The following is a 25,286-nucleotide window of genomic DNA, read 5'->3' on the forward strand; positions in this document are numbered from 1 at the left end:
AGGTAAGAGGCCCAGATTTTAAAAATTGGGGGAGTTATTCTTTTACAATTTTACATGAAGGAGCAAAACTATTCGAAGAAAGAATTCATTCTTGTTCAAGACTGTCTTGTTTAAAGACAGTGTCTGCAAATATTAGTTGGAGGCACTGTCTTTAAAATTAAAACACAGTCAATGAAAATATTGTAGAGGATTCTTAAAGCAAATGTACTTCACAGGGCCTGGTTTTCCAAACCCTTGCCGTTTCAAATATTGACCTTGCGGAGGACTGGAAATTTTCCTCAGACTATAAAGTCTCTGGTGTAAGATAAAGATTTGTGGCACAGCAAGGTTGCTGGTTCAAGGACAGACAGGTTACTGATTGATATGTGTAGATACTGGAAAATTTCTAGAGGGAGAAGGAATGTTTGCTAAGATCAAGCTTTTGTTGACAGGACCACTTAATTGCCTTCCTGGGATGTCATCTGGCTTGTTTCACTGAAAGTTACCAGCCTATATTGTTCAACTATAACCCCACCTATGTTCTCTTCCTGTAACTTCCTGGTCTGGAAAATAAATGCAGGAAGAGAACCCCAATTTGGGGTTACTTTCCCAAGGAAAGGACACCTCTCACTTGAGGGTTCCAGGGGAGATTAACCACTTTGGGGTCTCTCACTGCTCAGAAGAGATGGGCTTTGAAAAATCCTTTGCATCTCTGTCACCCAGGGGAAAAGGGGTGACAAATCCGTGGGGGGCGAAGCAACACAAAGCAACAAACATAAATATCTAAGAAAGGCCTGAAACAAATGTCCATAATGCCTCTTCTCGATATCAAACTTACAACATTTTCCTTCATTGAAAAAAATCAAGTGAAGTAACTGCATTCATAAGCTAAAGGCTGAAGACTAATTTTGTTCTTGAAAAGATATTTCATTATAAGAGTAACAACATTACATGTACCGAAGTGTTGCTCAAGATTATGTAAATAACCTTTAGAAAATCAACAGGACAATGCATGCATTTCTTTTTTTTTTTTCAGTCCAACTTATACATGTGATTTCACACATATGAACTCATGACGGAGTCTTAAAATATAGATGACACAAGAAGAAAATAATATGCCTATAAATGGATGTGGGATACCCCTCGCTCTCCTATGAGTATTATAATGATGTATGCTGGAGTAGGTGAAAGATACAAACTTCTTGGCCAGAAAGACCCCTTGTTAGGGAGACAGAATATCTTTATAATTCTTTGCAGTACCTGAATGTCCTTGTAATAAGAAACAAAAAATTTCCTTGATAATTTTTCCCAGCTAACCATTCGGATCATGTTTCTGTTCATAGCTTAGCAAGAAAAGCTTCTGCTGAAATTGGCTGTGTCTACATCCTTGTGACTGGTGGTATCAAAACATCATATGTCTGGTATTGTATAGAAAACATAACTGGATGACTAAATTTTTACATTTCCAACTGTATTTCTGAAAATCAGACACAGACCATTTTGAAATATGTTTCATTATACTGAACTCAGAGTGAATTTAATGTATTCATGAAATTTGAAGAAACAATATTTGTATTTGTAACTGATAATTACCAACATCAAATATTAGAAATCTACAATGATATCAAGAAAAGAATTCCAGATTAACTAAATATTAAATATAAAAAATAAAACAATACATTACTAAAACAAAACATAAAAATCATTTTTCATGGTCTTCTCTATAAATAGGAAGGAAAAGCTGAGGGTGTAAAAGTATATTAAAATAAAATAAGAATAAAGCATGGCAAAAAGTTTGAAAACAACAAAATGAACAAAAACTGCAACTCACATAACAGAGCTGATTTTTTAAATACGTATTTTCTACAAATAAAAAACAGACATTTCATAGGATCAGATATAAACAAACATTTCAAAGAAAAATAGAAGTGCAGATGGTTCTTATATGAACAAGTGCTCAGACTAACTCATAATAAGACATATTAACATTTATGCTTTAAGGTAACAAAAACCAAAAGTTTGATAACATTGCATTGAGTAGAAGATGAGGAAACAGATACTCTCAGTGTAAATTGTACAATGGAAAGTAATTAGATAATATCTGTCAAAATTTAAAAAGCACATACCTTGACCCAGTAATTCTGCTTCTAAGTATCCTTCCTATTAATACGTTTGCACACATGAAAAATAAATTTTGTATAAGAATATCATTTATAGTATTGTTTGTATTAGAAACATACTGGAAAAAACTGAAACGTCCATCAATAGGACTATATCTGGGAAAATACCAAAAATATATCCACGTGGTAAAGGGAGGGAGGGAAAGAAAATTGCTTTTGACTGTGTCAATGCCTTCTAGCCAAAAAATATCAGAAACACACCCTTGGTTGAACCAAGTTGGGTTTAATGACATTCAGCAAGGAGAAAAAATACACATTATGGAAGAACTGGGGTGTCTTAGTAAGAGGGTGTATGAAACGTCTCATAGAATTTGTGCATGTAAGTAATTTTAGGGAGGGCTCAAAGAAATGTAGATTTGCTCCAGATTGGATGCTCTCAGGAAGTGGGTATAATTCTATCAGCTAGTGTCTTAATTTTTATCTAGAAGGCAAGAACAGAGCTAGGTTAAAGCTGTGTTTAGTAAGAAAATAGGGGCCACTCACATAATCCTGGAGAAACATTTGGTCATTTTGTAGCTTGGACAACATTCTTGTTTTTGACTGTGTTCAGACATGAATACGGAGTGGTCTTGCTTTTATCTTGATCCATCACTTCAAAGTGGCCTTGTCTGATTTCGTGTGCTGCAAAATTGTTTATATTCAACCGAAGAACACCAAGGTCCACTGGGAGTGCCAAAGCAGCTCCTGCCTGTCTGGGACTGTTTTGTTCTTTGACTGTATGTCCTTTTGTGCCTTTACAATTTTGTTCCATATACTTATCTAAACTATTCGAAATAATTTTTGAAAGTATCTCACTGAATTCTGAGACTTTCCCAACCACCGCCACCACCATGCTTCCTTCTCCTACACCAAGGGGATTTTCTTATGAACCTCCCCCCGAGACCCCCTCTCCCACCGCCCCTACTTCAAGTGCTACTACAGCATCTGATTGAATGTCTCCAGTTTCACCACTGTCCTAACTTATCAGGCAGTCCATTTTATAATCAAATAACTTAATATTTTTTGTTCAGAAGAAAAGAAAATAATGCATTTGGTTATAATATCTTCATTGTTTTCTCCCCAGCATTTTTATCATTTCAAATGTATCTTCTCTTATGGTAACTCATGGAGAATAATTAGCTTTTTAATTTTATGTAAAATATTCCTATTAATACCCTCCAAACTACAATTGTCTTTTTTTGTGCCAGTGTTCCAGCAGAGTTTTGCATTTTTTGTCATCATTACATTTGCGGAGATTCTTATCTGTCACTGCCGACAAACTCATTTGCGTTTGTACTCAATTACATGCAATTAGCCTTTTCTTCATGAACAAAAGAACAGGTGTTTTTATCAATTCTAAGAGAGATACCATGGTAAGGTTGGCTGGACCTACTGATGTCTAGTGAACCAAACAACACATTTCTGACAGATGCTCATAGTAACAAGATTTTTTTTTCCCAATCAAATGTTTTTTACTACCCACACAAAGTGGAGAAAGAAAAGGGATTTTAACAACTTAGAGGCTTATATTTTTCTATTTAAAAAATGAGTTGAATTAAAATCCCTCCCTGATATTTTTACCATTAATCACCACCAAGAAAAATTGTATATAAAAATGATATTTTCATTTGAAATTTTGTATTAAAATAAGTGGGGCAAGGGTGGGAAGAAAGTACATTAGCTGAAAAACTGCTGAAATCTGAATAAAAGCTATATAGCTCAGTAAATATATTGCAACAGTGTTAATTTTCTGGTCTTGATCACTGTCCTGTTATGTGAAAAGTTACCATTAGAGGAAGCAGGGTGAAGAGTAAAAGAGAGTGAGCCCGAATGCCAGTACCAATCAAGCTTTATTAAAGGAACAGAATCTGCCAGGCTGAACTCAACATGGAGAGCAGTAGCGGGCATTGGGGTGGGAGGGCTTATATGGGCTGTAGGGAAGGGTGCCGTAATCAGGGAGGGGTTTGGTGCTGGTGTGGAAGGTAAGGCTGGCTGATGCAATCAGGTGGAAGGCTGCACCCATGCGGAAGTAGAGGAGTTTCTATTTCTCAGAAACCAGGAGGTTTCTCCTAAGGGAAAGGGTGGCGGTCATTTTGTGCTCAGTGTGTGTAAAATGGTGCCAGTCACATCCAAGGTCCATCAAAGAGTAGACAGGTGCTCACTATAACTTCCTAATTTTTCTGAGGTCTAAAATGATTCCCAAAGAAAAAGTTAAAAATATGTTGGTGGGCAGAAGTACTCAGCCAATGACCTAGAGAAACATTTGCACATATTCACTAGGAGGCATTAGTTCACGCATTCATTCAACTTGTATTGAGTGCTTATTAGATATTACAGACCATTCCAGGTTCTAAAGATCCAAGAAATAGCAGAACAAAATCTCTTCACTTGTGGAGCTTACATTCTCCTGGAAAAGACAATCAAAAATAAACAAATAAACAGCAACAATATGCATGTCAGATGGTTGTGGAAAGGACTCTTGAACATCTATAAGAAAAATCTTAGCATCACTTCTTGTAATTGCCTTAAAATAGAAATGATAATTATTCACCAAAAGGAAAATGAATAAATATGTTTTGGTATATTCTTACCATGGAATATTTTACAAAAACGAATGAAATAAAGCAAATATGTTACCATATATGAACCTTACTACCATTAACATTGGGAGTAAAAGTACATTTAAAAAAATGATAATACTTTCACTGATAAAAAGTTTAAAAGTATGCAAAGCAACATAATGAATGATTTAAGTATTCATATATTTATATATAATATTTTTTAAACTGCATAGAAATAAGTGCAGTTTATGCAAATTCAGGAGAATTATTATGTCTGGTAATGAAGGAAAGCAGGATTCTATCAGAGAGAATACACAAGGGGTTCAAATGTATTGATATTTTTAATTACTTTTTAAGCTGGTGGTGGTTATCCAGATGAATTTATATTAGTTTTTATATTTCATACATTATTAACTATTTTTAATAACAGCTTATCAAAAAGTCTGTGTAGTAGTTTATCTTAATAAAATATTAAATAATTTAAATTTGTAAGTTCAGTTTCTAAAAGTATTTGACAATATGCATGACCCACTGAGTGTGTGTGTGTTCATGTGTGTGGTTTGCATAATGCCATTATGATGATATATATTTATATATATAATATATATTTTATATATGGATAAAATGCATTTTGTATATATTTTATATATAATATATATTTATATTTATAATATATATTTTTATTTATAATATATATATTTTGTTTTACAAGGGGGTCTTCAAAAAGTTCATGGAAGGATTCATATTACCTTTTAATTTCATTTTTCTATGAAAATTTTTAAAGTACCTTCATGAAGTAAATGTGTTCAAGTGTGTGTCTAAGCATATATGTATGTATGTATGTACATATGGGCATGGATTTATACTATTAATTGACCCAGCATCTGCACAGCAATCACTTTCAATTACTTTTCTAGAAACAGCAATGGAAGAATTTTTGTTCGTTTGACACCACACTGGCATTCCCATCCTTCTACCCCCACCCCGTGATAACTGTCACGCATCTGCAGAACAGCTGGATAAGTTAAGTTGGTACCCAGTGGAAGTGAGTATGGCTATTTGGCTTACTTGGGGATTGAATCCATCTTCATCAATTTATAATTTTGGGCTGGCTAAGTTTAGCTCAGTTGGTTAGAGTGCAGCCTTATAAAACCTCAAAGCCACAGGTTCAGAACCCCATGCCGACTACCCCTCAAAAAAGACTTATAATTTATAATTTTGAATTCTCTTTAAGTTGGGTGGGTGGTGCTGAAAGAGGATGCTGAGATTGTCATCTCCAGCCACCTCATTTTATAGACAAAGAAACTGAGATCTAGAGATATCTCAGAGTTAGCAGAGGTGATGGATCTAAGAAGTAAAGATGGAAAGCACTGGGGACCATCTTTACTTGCAGCCACACTAAATCTACATTCAAGTACAGATGCAGAAGACGATGATCCTACAGGAGGAGAAAAGCATCCTCATTCTTCTGTACTGCACTGAATTCTTGAATCATTTAAAGAATGCATTCACACAAACATAAACTGACAATGCAAACCACAATAAGCTAATCAACTACTTTACAAAAAACTGAGAGCAAGAACACCAGGATGAAATTTTTACAATAAAATCTTTTCTTTATCTAATTCATATTTTGTCATGTGCAATATGAAGTGAACAAAGAATGATTTAGAAGGGGTGGACAAGAGCATTTTCATACTTTAGGGATTGTGAATCTTTCCTCAAATCTTTGCTAATTTAGAAGATGTTCCACTATAAAATATCAGGCTTCCTGGATTACCTTATGCAGCTTGGTAAATTGTCATTCTGACCACAAAATCACATCCCTCAGAGTCACAACTCAACTGGAAAGATATTTAATGAGTATTTACTGTGTGTCCAACACCAAAGATTTAGGAGTGAATAGAGACAAACTTTAGCAAACATTACGGCACCCTGAATAGTTTTCAAATAACATGAATCTGCCCTGAGAAATCTGTATATGATTATCCAGAAGTTGAAAGATATGAGAGCTATCATTCTTGCCTTTGAAGCTTGTATTTAAAATTTTTCTAAAATGCAAAAACACTCTATCATACCTTGATGATTGCAATTAGTTATTGAACTTGTCAACTCTACAGTTAAATGAGTTAAAAACTATTTCCAGGGATATTGTTATTAATCTTTAACATTTTGTGCTTTTAACAAAAAAATTATTTTTAAAATTTCCATTTCAAGTCTATCATCATTATTATCTTATTATTGTTATACATATTGTAAAACATCACCATATTTAAACATTTTTTATTTTAAAATCAGTAATTTTTTTTAATTAGAATAAAATGACATATAACATAAACATATATGTATCCAATATTTACCTTAAGAAGTAATTTTGCCTGCTAGAAATGATGTTCTGAGAATTATTAGAATTTGTTCATTATTTTGTACCAAGATTTAAATACCATGTTGTGCTGGAAGGTCTGTATTGTTCCTATGAGTATTTATCATCATCCTAACTGAAAACACTGATGGGAGGATATTGTCCATTTACCAACTGGAATTCCTTCAAGCCTCCTACCTTCTCAGTTAGTACATAACCTCTCTCCCATACAACCTCTTTGCTATAGAGAGTCATAGCAAGAAGAATAAAGAAAAATACAATAGCTTACTAACAGTTAAGCAGTTCCAAAGGCACCCTGGCCATGTTTTAAATATAAGATACTCTGGGCCACACATTGATTTGTAACAGGATTGCAAGAAGCTAATATTCCTTACTGTAGTCACTGTTTTCGTCCTTGGTCCCGTCAATGGTACCATCTGGGTGCATCTGCAGGAAATATCCCTGCTGGCTGAATAACCTTGTCACAATTCCTTTCAGCTGGGGTTCTGCAAAACAAAATAAAATAATTATTCAAATTGTTATTTTGTTTATAAAAATGCATACTTGTAAATTGTTAAAAACATTCTGCAAATAAATACATAAATGCCAATGGCTTAAATAATGCAATAAGTATTTGGAAAGGGGGCAGTTCAGTAACACATCTATACTTTTTATTTTCCTTCTAGAGACAGAGACATAATACTTTGCAGCAGTAAACCAACTGTAAATAAATAAAAGCTAATTATGATTAGGAAAATACAGAGGCATGCTAAAAAGTGGATTACTTCCCTTACTCAAGTGTCTAGTGTCTGACCGCAAGATGCCACCAAGTTTATGGTCCCACTCCAGAATCATTGTTTAGGGCAAAATGCCATCATAATTCCTAAGCCTCTAGCAGTCATGATCAGACCCTGGAAGACTTCTATTTCTACTAGATGTCAACTATTTCTCAAAAACTCCTGGGTTTTGAAGTTCTGATCAAGTTCAGCCAAAATGAATAGCTTAGATGAAAACCACAGGCAAAAGCCAAAATCCTATGGCCATGAGATGTCACTGGAAAATAAGTGAAAATGCAGATTTCACCTTCACTAAATACCTCGTCAGAGAGAAGCCCCATACTACAAAATTCTTTTCTCCAGAGAAAAAAAAAATCAAGTCATACATATTTCTCTAAATATTTTAAACTACAAGTGGTCCTCAACTCTTAAAAACTCTGTACACATGAATACCATCAAACACATGTGGATGTTTTTGAACATCAGCTACTACAAATATTTTCTCATTGTGGTGCTGGCTGCCAGCAACAATCAGTTTCCACAGCATCACCATTTTCTGTCTCTAGTGTTGGGCAAAAATTAACTATTCTATTACATTTATAGCCCTAATCATTTCATAAAAATGAGGAGAAAAAGAAAACTGCTGCTTCGGGTGATAAAAATTGAGGCAGAGATTGAAATCATATGATTGCTGAAGTAGCAACATGGTATCCTCAGAAGGACATTCACTGAATTTATGCTAGTCAACTTTATCTTTCGCCCATTTACTCTATCAATATTTACTAAGAATCTCTTTTTTTCTGTCAGGCTATATGGTAGGCACTGTGTGTCAAACCAAATACATTAATTGATGTTTAAGTCTACAAGGGAATTCTAGCTAAGAATTCAATGTGTTTAACTCTTTGGGAATGAGTTCCCCCCTGTAACACATGTCTATTGTTGGACTTTTGCACATAGGACTTGGTCACAGATATTTGGGGAAATGGGGCAATGCCATAGTTTCTGTTTTAGAAAAATATTAATTGAGCTTGTAAAGCCACGAGAGTAAACAGTGGGCTTAGAGTAGAGAATAGAAAGTAATAGACAGAAGGAAAGAGACAACTATCTTATTCATATTTTATTTATAATAAGCTTGATAAGTTCACTTTAAGAAGTCATGTTTTCTTTGATTATGAGATGCATGGCAGCTTAGTCATTAAAGCGTGAAAGTGATTGTTTGTTTTCTTCATGCTTCTCTTTCTGTACCTGTAATTAAACACTTCTTTTGCCATGGTGAAGCTATCCCACTGTTGGGGCCCTGGGAATTCAAGTTGGTAACTCCTGTTCAAGATAATGAGCATCAGACTAGTATACCAATCCCCACCACTGAGAATAGTGCCAGAAAAGCTCAGAGTCTTGAGTTTTAATTATATAATGATCTATGAAAGTGAACGTAATGCACTATAGAATTTTCAAAGGAGATCTGACCATGTATTGAACAAATGCCCTGAGACGGGGTGGGTCACCGAAAGCTATATAGCCTGCCTGACATCCTACACCCCTATTAACATCTATCAAGCCCTACCCACCTTTTCAGGCTTGCTCAAGATCACTTTGTCCATGAACACTTGGCTATCATAAGTGAAGATCTTGGAGAAAAAAGAACATGTTTTGCTATTTCTTTTAAAGAAAGGGCTAAAAAAAAAAATGAGAACACTTTATAGCACATCTAGCATCCTGGATATATTCAACAAACACACGTTATTAGTCAGACAATGCTTGGGAACCTATGAGATGACTACAACCTGTACTGTCCTCGGGGAGCACCCAGTCTAATGCATGAAATGTATGTACATACCTCACTAGTGTGGGACAGCTGTTAAATAAGGGAGTGAGGCAGAGTTGTATGATGGCACCATGGAACAAGGGACTAATTCTGTCTGGAGGTTGGGTGAAGGCACCTTATCTCTCACTTGAGGAATGAGTAGGCTTTTCATAGGCCAAGAAACCAAAAGAAAGGCATTCTAGACAGAAAAATCATGGCAGACTCTGGGAACGATGCAGCCTAGTACAGGCAGGATAGAGGATGGAGATTCTCAAATGCTGCCATGCAAGTGCCTGTTCTTACCAAATGTTCACAGACCAACAGTGAAATTAATAAAAATAAAGTCAATTGAGTAAGTTTTTTAATTTTTAAAATTTACATGACTCTTTGATTCTAAGATTATGTTCTTCCATTTTTTTTTTCTTTTTTAAATGAAATAATGGCTATATTATTAGATAGCAGAGGGGGAGAGGTTGATTTGTTACCTTTTGTGCTCTAAAGTGGTGTGACAAATACTGCTAGCATTTTACTCAAATCCATTTCCTCTTCTTTTCCTGGGCACCCAGCTAGACCATATGTCCTAGCCTCCCTTGCAGTTAGGTTTGGCAGATGAATGAGTGTCATATGGAACATAAGTGGAAGTGATGTGTGCCATTTTCAGGCCAAGGCTTTTAAAAGCAAACATTCTCCTCCACATTCCCCTTTCCTTAATGCTGGCTGGATTGAGATGAAAAAAACCCTAGGAGATGTCAGAGCTACAAAATGGAAGAATGCTGCATCCCTGAATAACTGGAGGAGGAAAGACAACAGCCATCAGAAATACCTACCCTGGACAGTGAGGTGACTAAAAAATGAACTTCCATTGGCTATGCACAGTAACTTCCTTCCAAAGGGGACAAGATTGAAAGGGAGGGAGGAAGTAATTTTACAGTGGAGAAACCTGATTTAAAGCACACTACTTCAGCAAGGTGATCAAGGCTAACATCAATAGTCATAAATCATGTCAATAGTCTGACGATACTTCAAAAAGTTCGTGGAAAATAGAATTAAAAGATAATACAAATCTCTCTGTGAACATTTTGAAGTACCCTTGTGTGTGCCCTTGATATAATGTAATGAGAATGGCACTTTAACTCTGTGGTCTTCCTCAGAAAAACCCACATCCTCAGCCTAATCATGAGAAAAACATCAGACAAATCCCAATTGAAGGGCCTTATGCAAAAATGCTTGACTATGGGCCGAGCCTGTGGCGCACTCGGTAGAGTGCGGCGCTGGGAGCGTGGCAACGCTCCCGCCCGGGTTCGGATCCTATATAGGAATGACCGGTGCACTCACTGGCTGAGTGCCCGTCATGAAAAAGACAAAAAAAAAAAAAAAAAAAATGCTTGACTAGTAGTCAAGGTCATCAAAGAGAAAATGTCACAGACAAGAGGAGTCTAAGGAGACCTGACAACTAAATGCAATGTGGTATTCTGGATGGGATCCTGAAACTGAAAAAGAACATCGGGAAAAACAAAGAAAATCTGAATAAAGTATAAACTTCAGTTAATAATAATTTATCAATATTAATTCTTAATTGTGACAAATATGCCATACTAGTATAAGATGTTAATGAGGGAAACTGGGTGATAATGAGGGAAACTGGGTATAGTGTATATGGGAAATCTCTGTACTATTTTAACTTCTCTGTAAATTAAAAACCATTCTAAAATAAAAGGTTTATTAGAAATAATAATTATAGCCAAAAAAGTAAATAAGAAATTTTATGCTTAAAGAGGTTAAGTGAGAAAGAAGGTAAAGGATAGGAACTCACATTCAACATTGCTTCCCGCAGGATGATACAGCAATTTCAACAGAAGGTTTGACTTCAAAGCCACTCAGAAAAGCAGACACCTGTAGGAGCTATCTAGACATTTCTGCTGGCTTGAAGGGAAGTGTGATGGAGCAGTTACACTGGGTACTTCACTGGGAACCCAGAACAGAAGCAAGCCATCGGGGCCTGATCACACATCTCAAGATGAATACCGGATTACAGAGACTAGAATGAACTTTAGAAATGGAAAGGACCTTGGAATCTAACACCTTCCTTCGTTGACTTCAAAGATAAAAAAGAAAACACAACTGAGGCTCAGAGGGAAAGTGTCTTGTCCAAGGCCACACATCTGGCAAACGGATAAATTAGGGCAAGAACTCATCTCCTACATACCCAATAGACATCATCCTTTCTTTTCCAAGGAGCAGCCAAGACATAATCTTTACCTCTTGCACACTGGGGGGTTGGAGAGCAAGAAGGTAGAAAAAAGAGGAGAAAGAGGAAGGGGGTAGCACCTAGTTGTGCACAGTTATTGGAGTGTGGGGTGATAAAGAAATGGGGTTATAGAAAACTGTGTAAGAAATACATAGATGTATTGATTAGTGATTAACAGACAAAAAATATTTGCCGCTAAAACTGAGTTGCATTTATCTAGAACCAGCCTATTCAACATTTGTATTCAAACTTAGAGAAAGTGCCTCCATGTAAACTCTAATCTAAAATGAAAAGTATTATAATAGTGTTGCAAACTTTGCTATGGATGCCATATCTAAAGAATTTATAGTATTTATTTTAATAAAAATGACCATATTTTAAACCCATCTCCTTTGTACCAGGCACTCTCCTGATGATTTCACTGTGGTTTTATTTACTACTCACAACAAATGAATGTGTAAAATACTCTTATTTCATTTTTCAGATGAGATTACAGAGATTCAAAGAAGTTACATCACTCATCCAAGGTTACAGAGCTATAAATGAAGAGGCAGATCTAGCTTAAGACAATGGTGCTAGCCAGTCTCCAGAACTGTTCAGTCACTTTAAGAAAAACACTGGCAAAACTGGAACATGTCTAGAAGAGAGCCAAATAAAGAGGGTACAAAGGACTGTCATGCAAAGAATGGCTGAATGCACAGCTGATGTGCAGCCTGGAGAAGGGAAGACTCAAGGGGACTTGAGCTCTGTCTCCACATTCTTGAGAGCCAGCAGACGTGAGAAGAAGCCAATTTGTTCTGAGTGGCTCCGCAGGGACAGAGGTAAGGCCAATGGATGAAAGTTACAGGGAGGCAGATAAAAAAGAACTCTCTATAAATTGTATACCAAAAGAGAACCATTAGCTTAAGGGAAGAGGTGTTTTCTACCACTGGGCATAAGAAACTGGGGAGAAGTAGAAAAACTACAGGTCAGAGCAGCTGTGAACGACATGGATATCTCCAAAAGCTGAGACCTTCTGAGCAACAATCCAAGGTCCTCTTTAACCCTGACGTCCTGGAAAGCTTTGGGTAAGGCAGATGGTCCACTGAAAACAATGTCACTACTCTGTTTCCTTAGTTTGTGCTTGGGACAGAGAATTGAATAGGCTGTTGACCAGGCATCCTGAAAATGCAAAGTTCCTTGTAAATGTTCAACATGGATTGTGGAGTAGTCTGATGGGGTTTTTTAAAATCAATCTCTGTAGGTTTACAAATAGGTCCTCTTTATTAAGGTTTAATATTGTCCACTTAAAGGAACAGAGATTGAAAAGCCTGTAAAATGTGATTCCTGTCAAGTGCCTCTGGGTGTTATACTGCTGCAGATTTCAAAATCAGGCTATTAGGGTCAGAAATTGTTCATAAACAAATACATTTCTGACCAATTATAGCTAAAAGGTATGGACAAGGGAACATTTACATACCATAAATCGAAGTCCCACACAAATCAGAAATAAGATACAGCAAGACCCTTGAAAAAAGATAGAACTTATCCAGACATTTGAAAACACTGCAGAAAAGTACAACCATAATGAGCTATGGCAATTCATTAAAAATACATGCCGTTTAGTGACAGAAGCAGGCCTAAGTCTCCTCATTCATTCAGTATACTGCAGTGAACAGACCTAAAGGAGCACCCTGCAGAACTGATAAAAAAAGGCTAGAGATTTGTCATCATGGCCTAGCAGAATCTGCTCTCTGGAGTAAAGAGAGTCATGTCCTACCATGAGTCCTCAGTCTCCCCATTGGTCAAATGAAGGTGATCGACGCCATTAGCATTTACCTACCTGAGGACTACGGATCTCCCCATGAAATGCTAACAATTCCAAGAGGACTCTGCCTCTGTAAGTGATTGTCTGCTTTCTCAATCAACAGTTACTAATGGCACATTTTTTTTTTTTTTAAAAAAGATGACCGGTAAGGGGATCTTAACCCTTGACTTGGTGTTGTCAACATCATGCTCTCCCAAGTGAGCTAACCAGCCATCCCTAAATAGCGATCTGAACCCATGGCCCTGGTGTTCTCAGCACTACACTCTTCCAAGTGAGCCACAGGCCAGCCCTCTAATGGCACATTTTATTCAAAAAAATAAATTTGTATTGATCACCAGACTTTCTGGTAGTTTTTCTTCAAGGCACAGAAGATAACCAGTTGTGTGCTAGTAAACCAGCTCTCCCCTGGCCCCCAAAAAAGGAAAGAAAAAAAGAAAAGAAAACCCAAAGTCTGATTTCTATGAGGCTGATTTCCACAATGTAAATATTCCCACTATGGCCTATTTAAAACTACCACCCGACATCACTGAATATAGAGTTGGAACTGAGAAGAGATGAATACAGTCAGCTCCAGCACACCATGGAATGTAACAGAGAATAAGCAATAAAATATGTAATAGAGTTTTAGTATAAGTGCTATGATACTGAAAAATAAAGCAATACCAAAGGACAAAGCATGCAGGGAGGGGATGGATGTGCTATTGTGGACAGAGTGGTTAGAGGATGACGTCACAGAGACCTGAATGAACTGAGGGAGGAAACCACTAGTTACACATGAAAGAAGAGCATTCTAGGCACAGGAAACAGCAGATGAAAAGAAATCCTAATACTTAAAAAGATTAGGAACAATGAGATTAGAGGTTCTCTTAAGATCCTTCCTCTAGGCCAGAGTCCACAAACTATAGCTCTATGGTTGCCAATTTTTCAATAATTTGTCCCAATAATTTTATTGGGACACAGCCATGACCATTTATTCATGCATTGTCCATGGCTGTTTTCATACTACATCAACAGAGATGAGTGTCTGCAACAGAGACCCTATAAGCCTGCAAAGCCTAAAATATTTACTAAGAGGCCCTTTACGGAAAGAGTTTGCCAACCCTTGCTCTAGACCCTTGTTTCTGTAGTTCCCTCTGCCTGAACACACAACCCTGCCTTCCTCCTCAATCTTCTACACTCAGCTTTCTTCCACAGGGCTTTCCCTGACTCCCTGAGGCAAAATTAATCACTCCTTCTTCAGAGCGTCCTCGTCCTTGTGCACAGGTGAGGAGAGGACTTACTGCACTCTGTTACAGCTGCTTGCTTACAGACCCATCTCTGCTCCTGAACTATGTATGAGCTCCTGTGCAGTATCCCAGCACCTAACACAGTGCCAAGCACAGGGTAGGTGAGGACTGTTTGTACGCTGAAGGAAAGAAAGAAAGAAGTTATATCTGGCATTTTCCATGTCACCCGTGATTTTCAGAGGAGCTTCTCATTTGTAAGAAAGAGCTGTTTACAGCCTTTTAATATAATGCCTCTGGTCTTCAGTGTGTTTCTTTCCATTTTTCCCTCCACACTGAACACAGCCTGACAAGCACAGCAGCGTTGTCCATAAACCATACAGTCTTCAAAGCCCTGAGTTGCCTCACTTCAACGGGAATCAAGTGACCTTGAGACAGGCGATCCTTAACCTTCATGCTGCCTCAAAGCTAAGTGAAAAGAAAAGAAACGATTTTCTGGAGTATTCACAGAAGCAGTATGAGCCGGGGAAGGCAGGAGAAGCAGGGCAGGAAAACTGAGCTAAGATGTGAAATGCCAATAAGGACAGGATTTTTGTACTGAGCCAATTTTATTTCCATAACATTAGCCCCTCCCATCCAGACTCTTCACTGTAATATGCTCATGAAAATTTAAAATAACTCAAACACCATTTAATGACTTCCAACATGTGCTAGTGCGGGTAGGAAGATGAGTGAGATCCAATTCCTGCCTCGAAGGCACCCACAGCCTTGTCGAGGAGACACATACACAACTAATCATTACAGCAGTGAACATGAAAAGTGCTGTCAGAGAGGAACAAACAGAATGCCATGGAATCACAGCGTGGGGAGGCTAATTTCACCTGCGATGGTGGGTTCTGGGACAAGAAGCGGTTAAGAAAGGCTTTGAAGATGAAGCACCATTTTAAACTTAGCCTAGAATAGGTGAGGAGGATTTTGCTATGAGCAGCATCAGCAGGATCAATAGCACAGAGGGACACACATGCTTTGCATGTTCTGGGACTGGGGAAGCAAAAAGGTATGGTGAGGGTGTAGAGAAATAAAGGGGTGCCTACAGTGGCTGGAGGTGACAGCAGAAAGGAAATACGACCCAGAACACTTGAGGATCCTTAAGCAAAGCTAATATTAAGTTTTACTTTATCCTTTAAGCCAATGAGCTGCAAACGTTTTTGATTATACATCTCTATCTATAAAAAATTTTAAATCTACATACAGCCTCTGTATATGTATATTTATTTGTGTCACATTTATGTACTACTCTATAACTTACGTGTATATTACAAACTAAAGTAAAAATTTTTAAATGGGACCAATACCAAATGCAAACAAAAGTTATAACAGTTTCTTTCCACATGCTGAAGGACTGTCTTGCCCCATACATTTCAGAGACCCAGTGCATTAGGCAATAGAGAAACTCTGAAGGATTTTAAGTCATGGGATAAAATTATGAGGGCGATATTTTAGAAAGCCAGATCGGGGAACTATAGAGAAGACAGAATTCGAGTGGGATGGTACTGCGGTCACAGTAGCTGTAGTCAGCAGCTATTCCATATAATAAGGGCTGTAGGTAGGCAGTGGTAATGGGGATAGAGAGAAATATGTCAGTCTGAGAACTGATTGTGCTTGGGATGCTAAAGTCTCAGGAACTTAGAGCATGACAAGATGTGCAGTCTCCTTTCAGTTGTAGAACATGCTCAGCCTCTCCCTCCCTAAATTCAAAGCCATCATTAGACTCCTAAGGGAGCCCATTTAAATGTAGAATATCATGAAAGGTAGGGAAGCCAAATGATTTCTTGCCTTTCTAAGTATGTCTGTTCATGGAGGGGAGTTTGACTCTGGCCAGCATCTTGTGTCACAACTCTTTGGTCTTTCTGAGATAATCACATGGAGAAGTAGGCCTGAAATGAACATGGCTACTGTAAGGAAAGGAGAAAAATTTAGTCAGGCTCTCTTGCCTTACATCTGTTACAAATGGGCAAGATTCAGCACATTCATTAGAAACAAGTTTTAAAAAGTAGTGTAACTGCACATGTGTGCCCATTTACTGATTCAGCATGATTGTAGTAATTATGTAATGCTTGGCTTGTGGCTACTATTTTGTACTAAAAGTACAAAGGTAACTACTCTGAACCCGGTCAGTGTAGCATGGAAGGAAAGCAGGCCCTGGAAGGTTGGCAGAGCATGGAGGGTCAGTGGAGTAGAGCTTGAGCTTGTCTTGGAGGAATAAAGCATGTCTGTGAAGCTCACATCTGAAGAATAAAGTATGTCTATCTCGCATGAAGCTGCCAAGTCAATTACCTGACTCACAACCGGCACAGGAAGAGGAAGAAGGGTCTGAGATCTCAGCTCGACAGCTTTCCTGGCAGCTCAAGAACAATTGCTGGAGAATGCAGGCCACAAGATACTTCAAACATGAAGATAATCCTAGAATCTTAAGATTTTAGAGCCAGGAAAGCTATTCTGGATGATCTGATTCAAGGCTCATTTTACAGATGAAAAAGCAAAACAAAAGGGAGAGGGGAACTCCCATGGCAGCACATTTCCTAATTCCTGGAATCAGAGCACTTTAATATACCATGATCTTTCTGTTTTATGCTCCTTAATATGAAAACCATTTTTCATACCACCTAGCAGCATTCTGGCCTTGTCCCAAGCTAGCTGCATGATATCTAGAAAGCTATTTCACTTCTTTGTGCATAGGCATACTTTGCTTCTTATGACACCATGTGAATGACTAGAACCCACATCTGAACACTGTTCAAAGGAATTAAGAATGCACATCATAGTGTGCTGTGTGACTAGGAGGTGGCTATGCTCATATGGTAGATTTAACTGTCATACACAATTAAAGTGGAGAGGAAGACCTATGCTGAGGAGCAGTAGCAATGGGCAAATTCTCCTGAGTTGCATTCACAGATAGCAAATGCCAAGCACTTACCACATACCAAGCACTTTACGTGGATATCTCTCCAAGTTCTGACAGAAATAATTTAAGGCAGGCACTATCCTTGGACTTCTTTTAATGGATTAGGAAACTGAGGTTTACAGAGGTTAAGTGACTGGTGCTAAATCACAGAATTAATAAATGCCAGAGCCAGGGTTGAAGCCAGATCTCTCTGCTCTTTTCACTTTCTCACTGCTAATCATTAATCGTCCTTTGAAGAAGTCTAACATGTTGATACATCTCTCTTCTTCCCTAACCAGGATCAACCCACAAAAACTGTAGAAACTTATGAAACAAGGGGCCAGAAAGAAACAATAAACACAAAATTGGAGTTGAAAACATGGTTTTTGGCCTCCTAGTACAAAAAAAGGCAATGGAGGTGGTGGTAATATAGATACTCCTATGCACACAGAAAATCTTCTGTAATAAAACCATCCTCACTTGGCATAGAAAAATCTTCTCAGTTAGTCTCTTTTTTCAGACACATATTTTGGCACCAGAAATAAATAAACAGGACATATTGTCTGGGAGAGCAAAGGTATGACAGTTTCCTGACATCGGAGGAGCTGCACAAATGTTGGACCTGTCCTGAAACTGTCCTGTATCTCAGAGATCTGTTTATCCAGATTGGCAAGCCTGGGGAATTCCCTCACTCATGACAAATATAAATTACCTGCAGGTCAAATACTATTGTTGTAAAATGCTATTTTTGTTTCTCACCTTTTTATTTTTTACAGCACCCACCAAGAAAAATTTGCAGAGTCAAGCAGAGTGAGTTCAATTGGTAATAATACTATCTGCAAAAGAACACTTTAGAGCTTCAAGAACACATCCATCAGCCTCAATCCTGGCAAGTTCAGACCAGGCAGTGTGGGGCAGTGGGATGCATGGACAAAGAGAAACCAGAAATCTGGGACCTAATCTCAGTTCTTTGCTCCTCTCCATCCCCTGCCACCACCTTGGTGCATACCATCAAGAGCTCGTGGCTGTATTCCACCAATAGCCTCTCACTACCACTCTTACCCTATTCCATTCTAAACCATTCTACAGTCAAGGTAATATTTTATAATATAAATTAGATCATGCTACTCTCCTGCTTAAACCCTTTAATAGCTTCCCATTTCATTTACAATAAAACGCCAGGCCTTTAGCATGACCTGGAGGAGGGCTTTGCACCATCTGGCTCCTGCCTACCGTTCCATCACCTCAATTTACCCTGTCCCTAACCCATTAAGCTCTAAGCACTTGTGCCTTCCTGCTGTTCAAACCTAAACATCTTTCCACATGCACTTCCTTCTGCCTGGATTGATTCCTTCCTAGAATAAATTCAAGTCACAGCTTAAATATCACTTCACAGAGGTCTTGCCTCAGAGCCCAACCTAAATCTGTCTCCATATTCATATCCACATTCTCTGCTGGCACACTAGGTTTTCCCTTTATAGCACTTATCCCCAATTTGCAATTAGATATCTATTTCTGTTTATTGCTTAATATCTATTTTCCTCTCTAGACTGTCACATCCATGAGCATGAAGCCATGTTAGTTTTAACCATCGTAATATACCTAGTATTTAGCATAGTGCCTACCAACCAACCTAAGAAGCAAACACGTATTTGTTCAATGAACTGGTTTCTTCTCTCTGGGCTTCAGGTTTTATCTATAAAAAGATGGTACTGGAATAGTTCAGTGGCTGCAAGTGTAGAATCTCTGATACTTAAGGGATTCAAAGGTAGAAATGGATACTTACAAGCTATTTTCAGTAAGTTAGCATTGAAAATGGAGCAAGTAGTTTTTAATAGATTATATCTCTCACCACTGAAAATCAATGAAGATTATTAAAATTTCAATTAAATTATAATCTACATAGATTATATTAATGTAATTAACTTATTACCTGATATTACATCACATGAAGAACTGGAAACTTTTATTAAATGTGGATAGTAAATATGGTTGGGATGAAAATATGGATTGTATGCTATAATCCAAATTTACTTCGGGAGGTTCTCAAGGGCAAGTGAAACACAGGTACAAGGAACTGCCACTGGAACTGATAATGAGAGACCATGACAAAGATGCTAAGATACCACAAACAAAGAAATGAACCAGTGGTTTCAGACAAAAATACCTTGACATCACTCTCAAGAGTGGCTGCTCTGATTGCAGACACCCATATACCAAAAGCCTGCTCCTCTTATGGCCAACTCCGAAAAGCATATGTCAGGGTTCAGTACAGCAGGGATTGATCTACCCATAGCTAAAGATTCTCCCAAACCTTGTGCGAGAGGCCAGAGAGACTTTCCTATCTATAACCTATTTTTAAAATTGCAAATGATTTCCTATTTATATGTGACACACCCTATTAAGAAAAGACACAATTGTTAACAAAGAATTTTTAAAGAGAATATGTTTGTTTGGAAGAACAACTAAACATTAAAATGTATGTTAGATTTTACCTATGTGTTACAGAATCAGAAATAGAAAAAAATCATTTTTTATTTGATGTTTCAAAATCCTGTACATTATTCTATAAAAACTGGCTTAATTTCAGAATCTTTGTGTTTTGCTTCTAATGACAAGGTAAGAGAATAAATAAATTTGAAGCTCTTTGCAAAAATATATCCACACATAACCCATTCTGCATGTGGATCATCTTTGTTGTCATAAATAGAAAACCAAATTAGATAAAATGTTCATGAGATTTTCTCTTTAAACTCTGATATTGAGGTTCTAAGAGTGATTTTTAATTTACATTTTGATAAAGATTATCTGATTACAATGTGCAGATTTATTATAATTTTACCTACCCATTAACTATTTCATTTCTTTGAATTCTCTTTTCAGCATGAAACATTTAAAACATGCAGAAAATATAGAGATAACAATAACCCTCAATAGTGCTTACTATGAACCAGTGATTATTGAGCGATTTCTATGCATAGTATTTACTCATTTAATCTTTGTAACAGCTCTATAAAGTTAGTATTCTTTTTCCCCTCATTTTATAGATGATGAGACGGAAGCACAAAGAAGTGAAGTAATTACCCAAGATCCCACATTTCATAAGTAGAAGGGCTGTGAGGATATGAGCCCAGACAGTCTGGACCCCAAACCCACATAGCCGACTACCATTCTCAATGCATCTCAAGTATCCATGAACCCACCATCCCAATCTGACAAATGCTAACATTTTCCATAATTGCTTCAAATCATTTTACAGAATTAATACATTAGAGTCAAATCTTTGATTCCATTCCATCTTCCTAACCAGAACCAATCACATTTTTGAATTTAAGATATAGCCTTCCTGGTCATATTTTTGCTCCTTTACTCTCTCTATATATATCCACAAAAGTACATAGTGCAATTTTGTATATTGCACATTGTTACATAAAAAGTATTGTGTTATATATATCATTCGGCAATTTGATTATCTCATTCAACATTATATTAATATAAATTTGGGTTTTGAATTATCATCTGATCTCATAGTCCCTTAGTACGTACGTATAATCATTTTGGATTCACTGTAATTTCTGATTTAGTTGTTTTTATTCCTATCATCTTAGTCTGTGTTTTCTACTTATTATGCATTTCTTTGCTGCTTTATGTTTCTTCAGTTGGATTGGTTTAGCTTTCTTTATTCTCCCTGCAATTTTTCCCTTATCTTGATTTGGAAATTACAATTCTATTTCTGTTGCTTTAGTGGTTACCCTTACATATTTCACATAAATTTGTAATTTAACAAAGTACAAGTGTAACTGTTATCACTAAGCTCCTACCAAATAATGCAAACACCTAAAAATCCTGAAATCCACCCACTGCTATTATTGTCCAGCATTTCAGTTCCAGCTTCTTTTTAAACCCATGAAAGACTTGTTATAATCTTTTTCGATCATTGCAGTAGATTTACCAACATGTTTACCATTTTTTTCACTCACCATTGCATCTTTCAACCCTCCTTTCCCCCAGATTCAACCTCTTTTGGGGGAACCAATAAGGACAGTCTGTAAATGGTAAAAAATTTCTCAGTATTTTCCATTACATTTATTTATTTTGCTCTGTCTTTAATTGTAGTTAACTGAATATACAACATCAACATGATGCCTATTTTTCTTGAACATTCTGAAAATATTATCTTGTTATCTTCTAGCAACTGTCATTTCTGATGACAAGTGTGCAATGAATCTACCTTCCTTCATTTGCAGTTAATCTGTCTTTTTCTCTCTGGACACTTCTAAGATCTATTGTCTTCATCACAATGTGGTGTTACTAAAATATTTCCAGATGTGGATTTTTTAAAGAATACATATGGTGGGAAAAGGTCATAGGAATTTTTGAGTTCTGCAAATTCTCTGTCTTCATCTCTTTGGTTACAGATGATGTGGCATTGTCTCTCTTCTTTTCCAGAACTCCTATGAAATGCATGTTGGAGCTTCTCTTTCTATACTCCATATCTAATCTCATTCAATGTGTTTCATCCATTAATCTCTCAAAGAGACATTCTGAATGATTCATCTGATTTTATTTCCAATTCAATCATTTTTTTCTTCTGTTGTGCATAGCCTAACTTTGAACACATCCATAAATTTTCTTTCATAATACTAGAATTACTACATAAAATTATTCTTAGTTTTTTTAAATCTACCTTTTTTTTTAAGACTTCCCTGCTCCTGCCTTGTGGACTCTACCTCTTTTAATAAACATTTATAATATTCTTATGTTAAAATTTATTTTAGATTTATCTAATATCTAGAACTTAGGAGTAGAAATACTTCAGTTTGCTGGGTTTTACTCTCTTTTTTGATGGTTTATATCCTTGTATGGTTTTAATTATGGACTAAGATATTTTCTTCACAGATAGTTATTTTGTGCTGCCCTGGACTGTGAAACGCACAGGAAGGTTTTGCACTGGCCTCTTGTAGTACTTTGTGGATTTTCCTAGCTACAGAGATGTTTTTATGTTAAATTCTCAGACTGGAATTCCAGTTTAACAAGGAGAACTTGGTCCAGGTTTGAGTTTCTAATTTCTCACTGGCAACACTTTCCACCTACTGCCCTATGTGGGCATCAGCTCTTTTCAGTGTTCCTTGGCAGGTGGGGAATGTTTCCAAATCGCCATCTCAGAAGGAATAGTGCCTTTGTAGGTCCCTGAATGCCCAATAGAGGCCCAAGGCCTCATTTCCTGTGCCTACTTGAGGATTACGCCCAGTACCCAACTGTTGATGCCTGTGTCTGGTTCTGATAATACCCCTCGAGCATGCAAAATCGGTTCCTGCTCATCTCTACAAATATAAATTCCTTCTACATTTCTGGTACCTAAAGCTTTCCCCTCTTTGGCTTTGAGCTCAACTATGCATTTTAATTTTTGTTGTGGTTGTTAAATTCTTTCCAGCTGATCCACCTATTTTAAGCAGGAAGCAGGGCCCTTTTGTAACAGCTCAGATTATAATAGCCAAAGTCTTATTTTAGTGTCAATGTTTCTTATGCCTTCTGTCTTTAACAAATAGTACATTATGGGAGTAACACTAAAAATGTATAATATTCAAAACTATCATCATGGTTAGAACTGTGCAGATAGGACATAAACAAAAAAACCCTTAAGAGACTGAGTCATGAACACACCCATCTGATCCCCATTAAGTGTCAAGCACTCAGTAACTGAGAGTCTACTGGGGCCAGGCCCTATGCAAGCAGTTTCAGGTAGAGTAGGGAGCTCAGTAGCCATATGTTCTCAATCTTCAAATCTTAAGTGAAAAAAAAATTTTTTTAAATAATCTATTCTAGCCTGGGGGTTAGGAGGGGGAGAGGAAAAGTGGTGGACTAATGGGTACAAAACTGTGCTATCTACTGTTAAGTGAATCATTGTGCAGTATGTGCATATATTGAAACAACACACTGCACCCCACAAATATGTACAAACAAATGTTAGAATTTTTTGAATAAAAAATAAATCTATTCTGTTGCTTTAAGAAGGACAATACATTTAAACAGATATTTCTCTTAGAGAACTGCAAACCACCAGGTGGGAAAACTCTCCTTATTCCCCCTCCTTATTTCACAAGTGAGGGAATGGAGCCCTAGTGCAGGAAAAAATGACTTTTCTGACATTACACGCTCATCAAAATTTGAACAGACTCCTTTCAATTAGTAACTATACTAATATAGCTTTTCTAAAAATATAACAATATGGACATAACTACTTTTGCAATTGTAAATCTAAACAGGTAAACCACAGATTATTGATAAACATAATTTTAGTAAACTTAAATTGAAGATTTCCAAAAGCAAAGAGCAGGAATTCGTTTTCTTCATTTTAGCAAACAGCTCTTTAACACTACTCTTTGGCATAAGTTTATATTCTGATTTAAGAAAATATTTGTTTTTTCTTGGTTTGTTTTTAATCCTCTTTCCCCAGCACTACAGAATCAAAAGCACTTCTTACCTGGCTTTAATAATTTATACCAACCTTTCCCAAATGACTATGTAATAAATACATGTATGTATGACTATTTAATAAATACATTAATAAATGCAAATGAACACATTTATTGTGAGGATAAGCTAGCAAAATGTCAAAAACGTTCTTTTGTGGAGGCAGGTAATATATGAAAAATCTCTAACTTCTGCTCAATTTTGCTGTGAACACAAAACTGCTCTAAAAAATAGTCTATTAAAAAATGTTATTTTGTACTCTGACATCTGCAACAACAAAAGGAAGAAATACAAGTACATGAGGAACACTAAAAAAGCTCTCAATCCTTTAGGAAATCTACAGCAAAGCAAGAAAATTCATCAAGTGCTTACTCCCCAAAATGCCATGGAAACACATACACACACACATGCACACTCACACACACAAAGAACTATGGATTTTACAGTTCAACAATACTAATTTCTAGTCACTACACTTTAGCACCATATACTCTCAGTAGCAGAAAGACCACTGCACTAGGAGTTGGCAGGTTTGAATTCCAATCCCAGCACCCCCACTGTGGCAGTTCACTTCATCCCTTAGTTTTCTCATGTAAGATTAAAGGAGTTGTATTGTCACAGTCTTTTTTAGATCTTTTATTTTGGGATTGTAAATGATAATGGTGATAATGATAAGGCTTTGACTTATGATTTTATTATGTTTTAGTTATTGGGTACCATAAACTACCCAGATTTGAACAGATTCAAACACCACAGTGTATATAACAGAGACTTTTTACAGCTCAGTGCTGGTGACAAAACATAACTGGAAATTAATAATAAGATTTAAATTAAAGGCTGTGCCAGAAATCTCTAAGAACACTAAATCAGTTCCAACTTTAAGCAAAGATAATTAATACCCACTAATAATTAAGTGGGTGATGTGTAGTTTCAGTTGCAGGTGCCCAAG

At 36.8% G+C, this 25,286-nt stretch overlaps 1 protein-coding gene across 2 annotated transcripts in view; it reads right to left on the bottom strand.

Moving 5' to 3' along the window:
* Positions 1-25,286, bottom strand: part of FGF12 (fibroblast growth factor 12) — a 367,576-nt gene that overhangs the window by 200,602 nt on the left and 141,688 nt on the right. For both annotated transcript variants that reach the window (XM_063107151.1, XM_063107144.1), the window contains exon 2: positions 7,457-7,567. In XM_063107151.1, the coding sequence (XP_062963221.1) occupies positions 7,457-7,567 (111 nt within the window). The remainder of the gene's footprint in view (positions 1-7,456; positions 7,568-25,286) is intronic.

Source organism: Cynocephalus volans, chromosome 1, assembly GCF_027409185.1.
Source record: "Cynocephalus volans isolate mCynVol1 chromosome 1, mCynVol1.pri, whole genome shotgun sequence".
NCBI classification, from domain to species: Eukaryota; Metazoa; Chordata; class Mammalia; order Dermoptera; family Cynocephalidae; genus Cynocephalus; species Cynocephalus volans.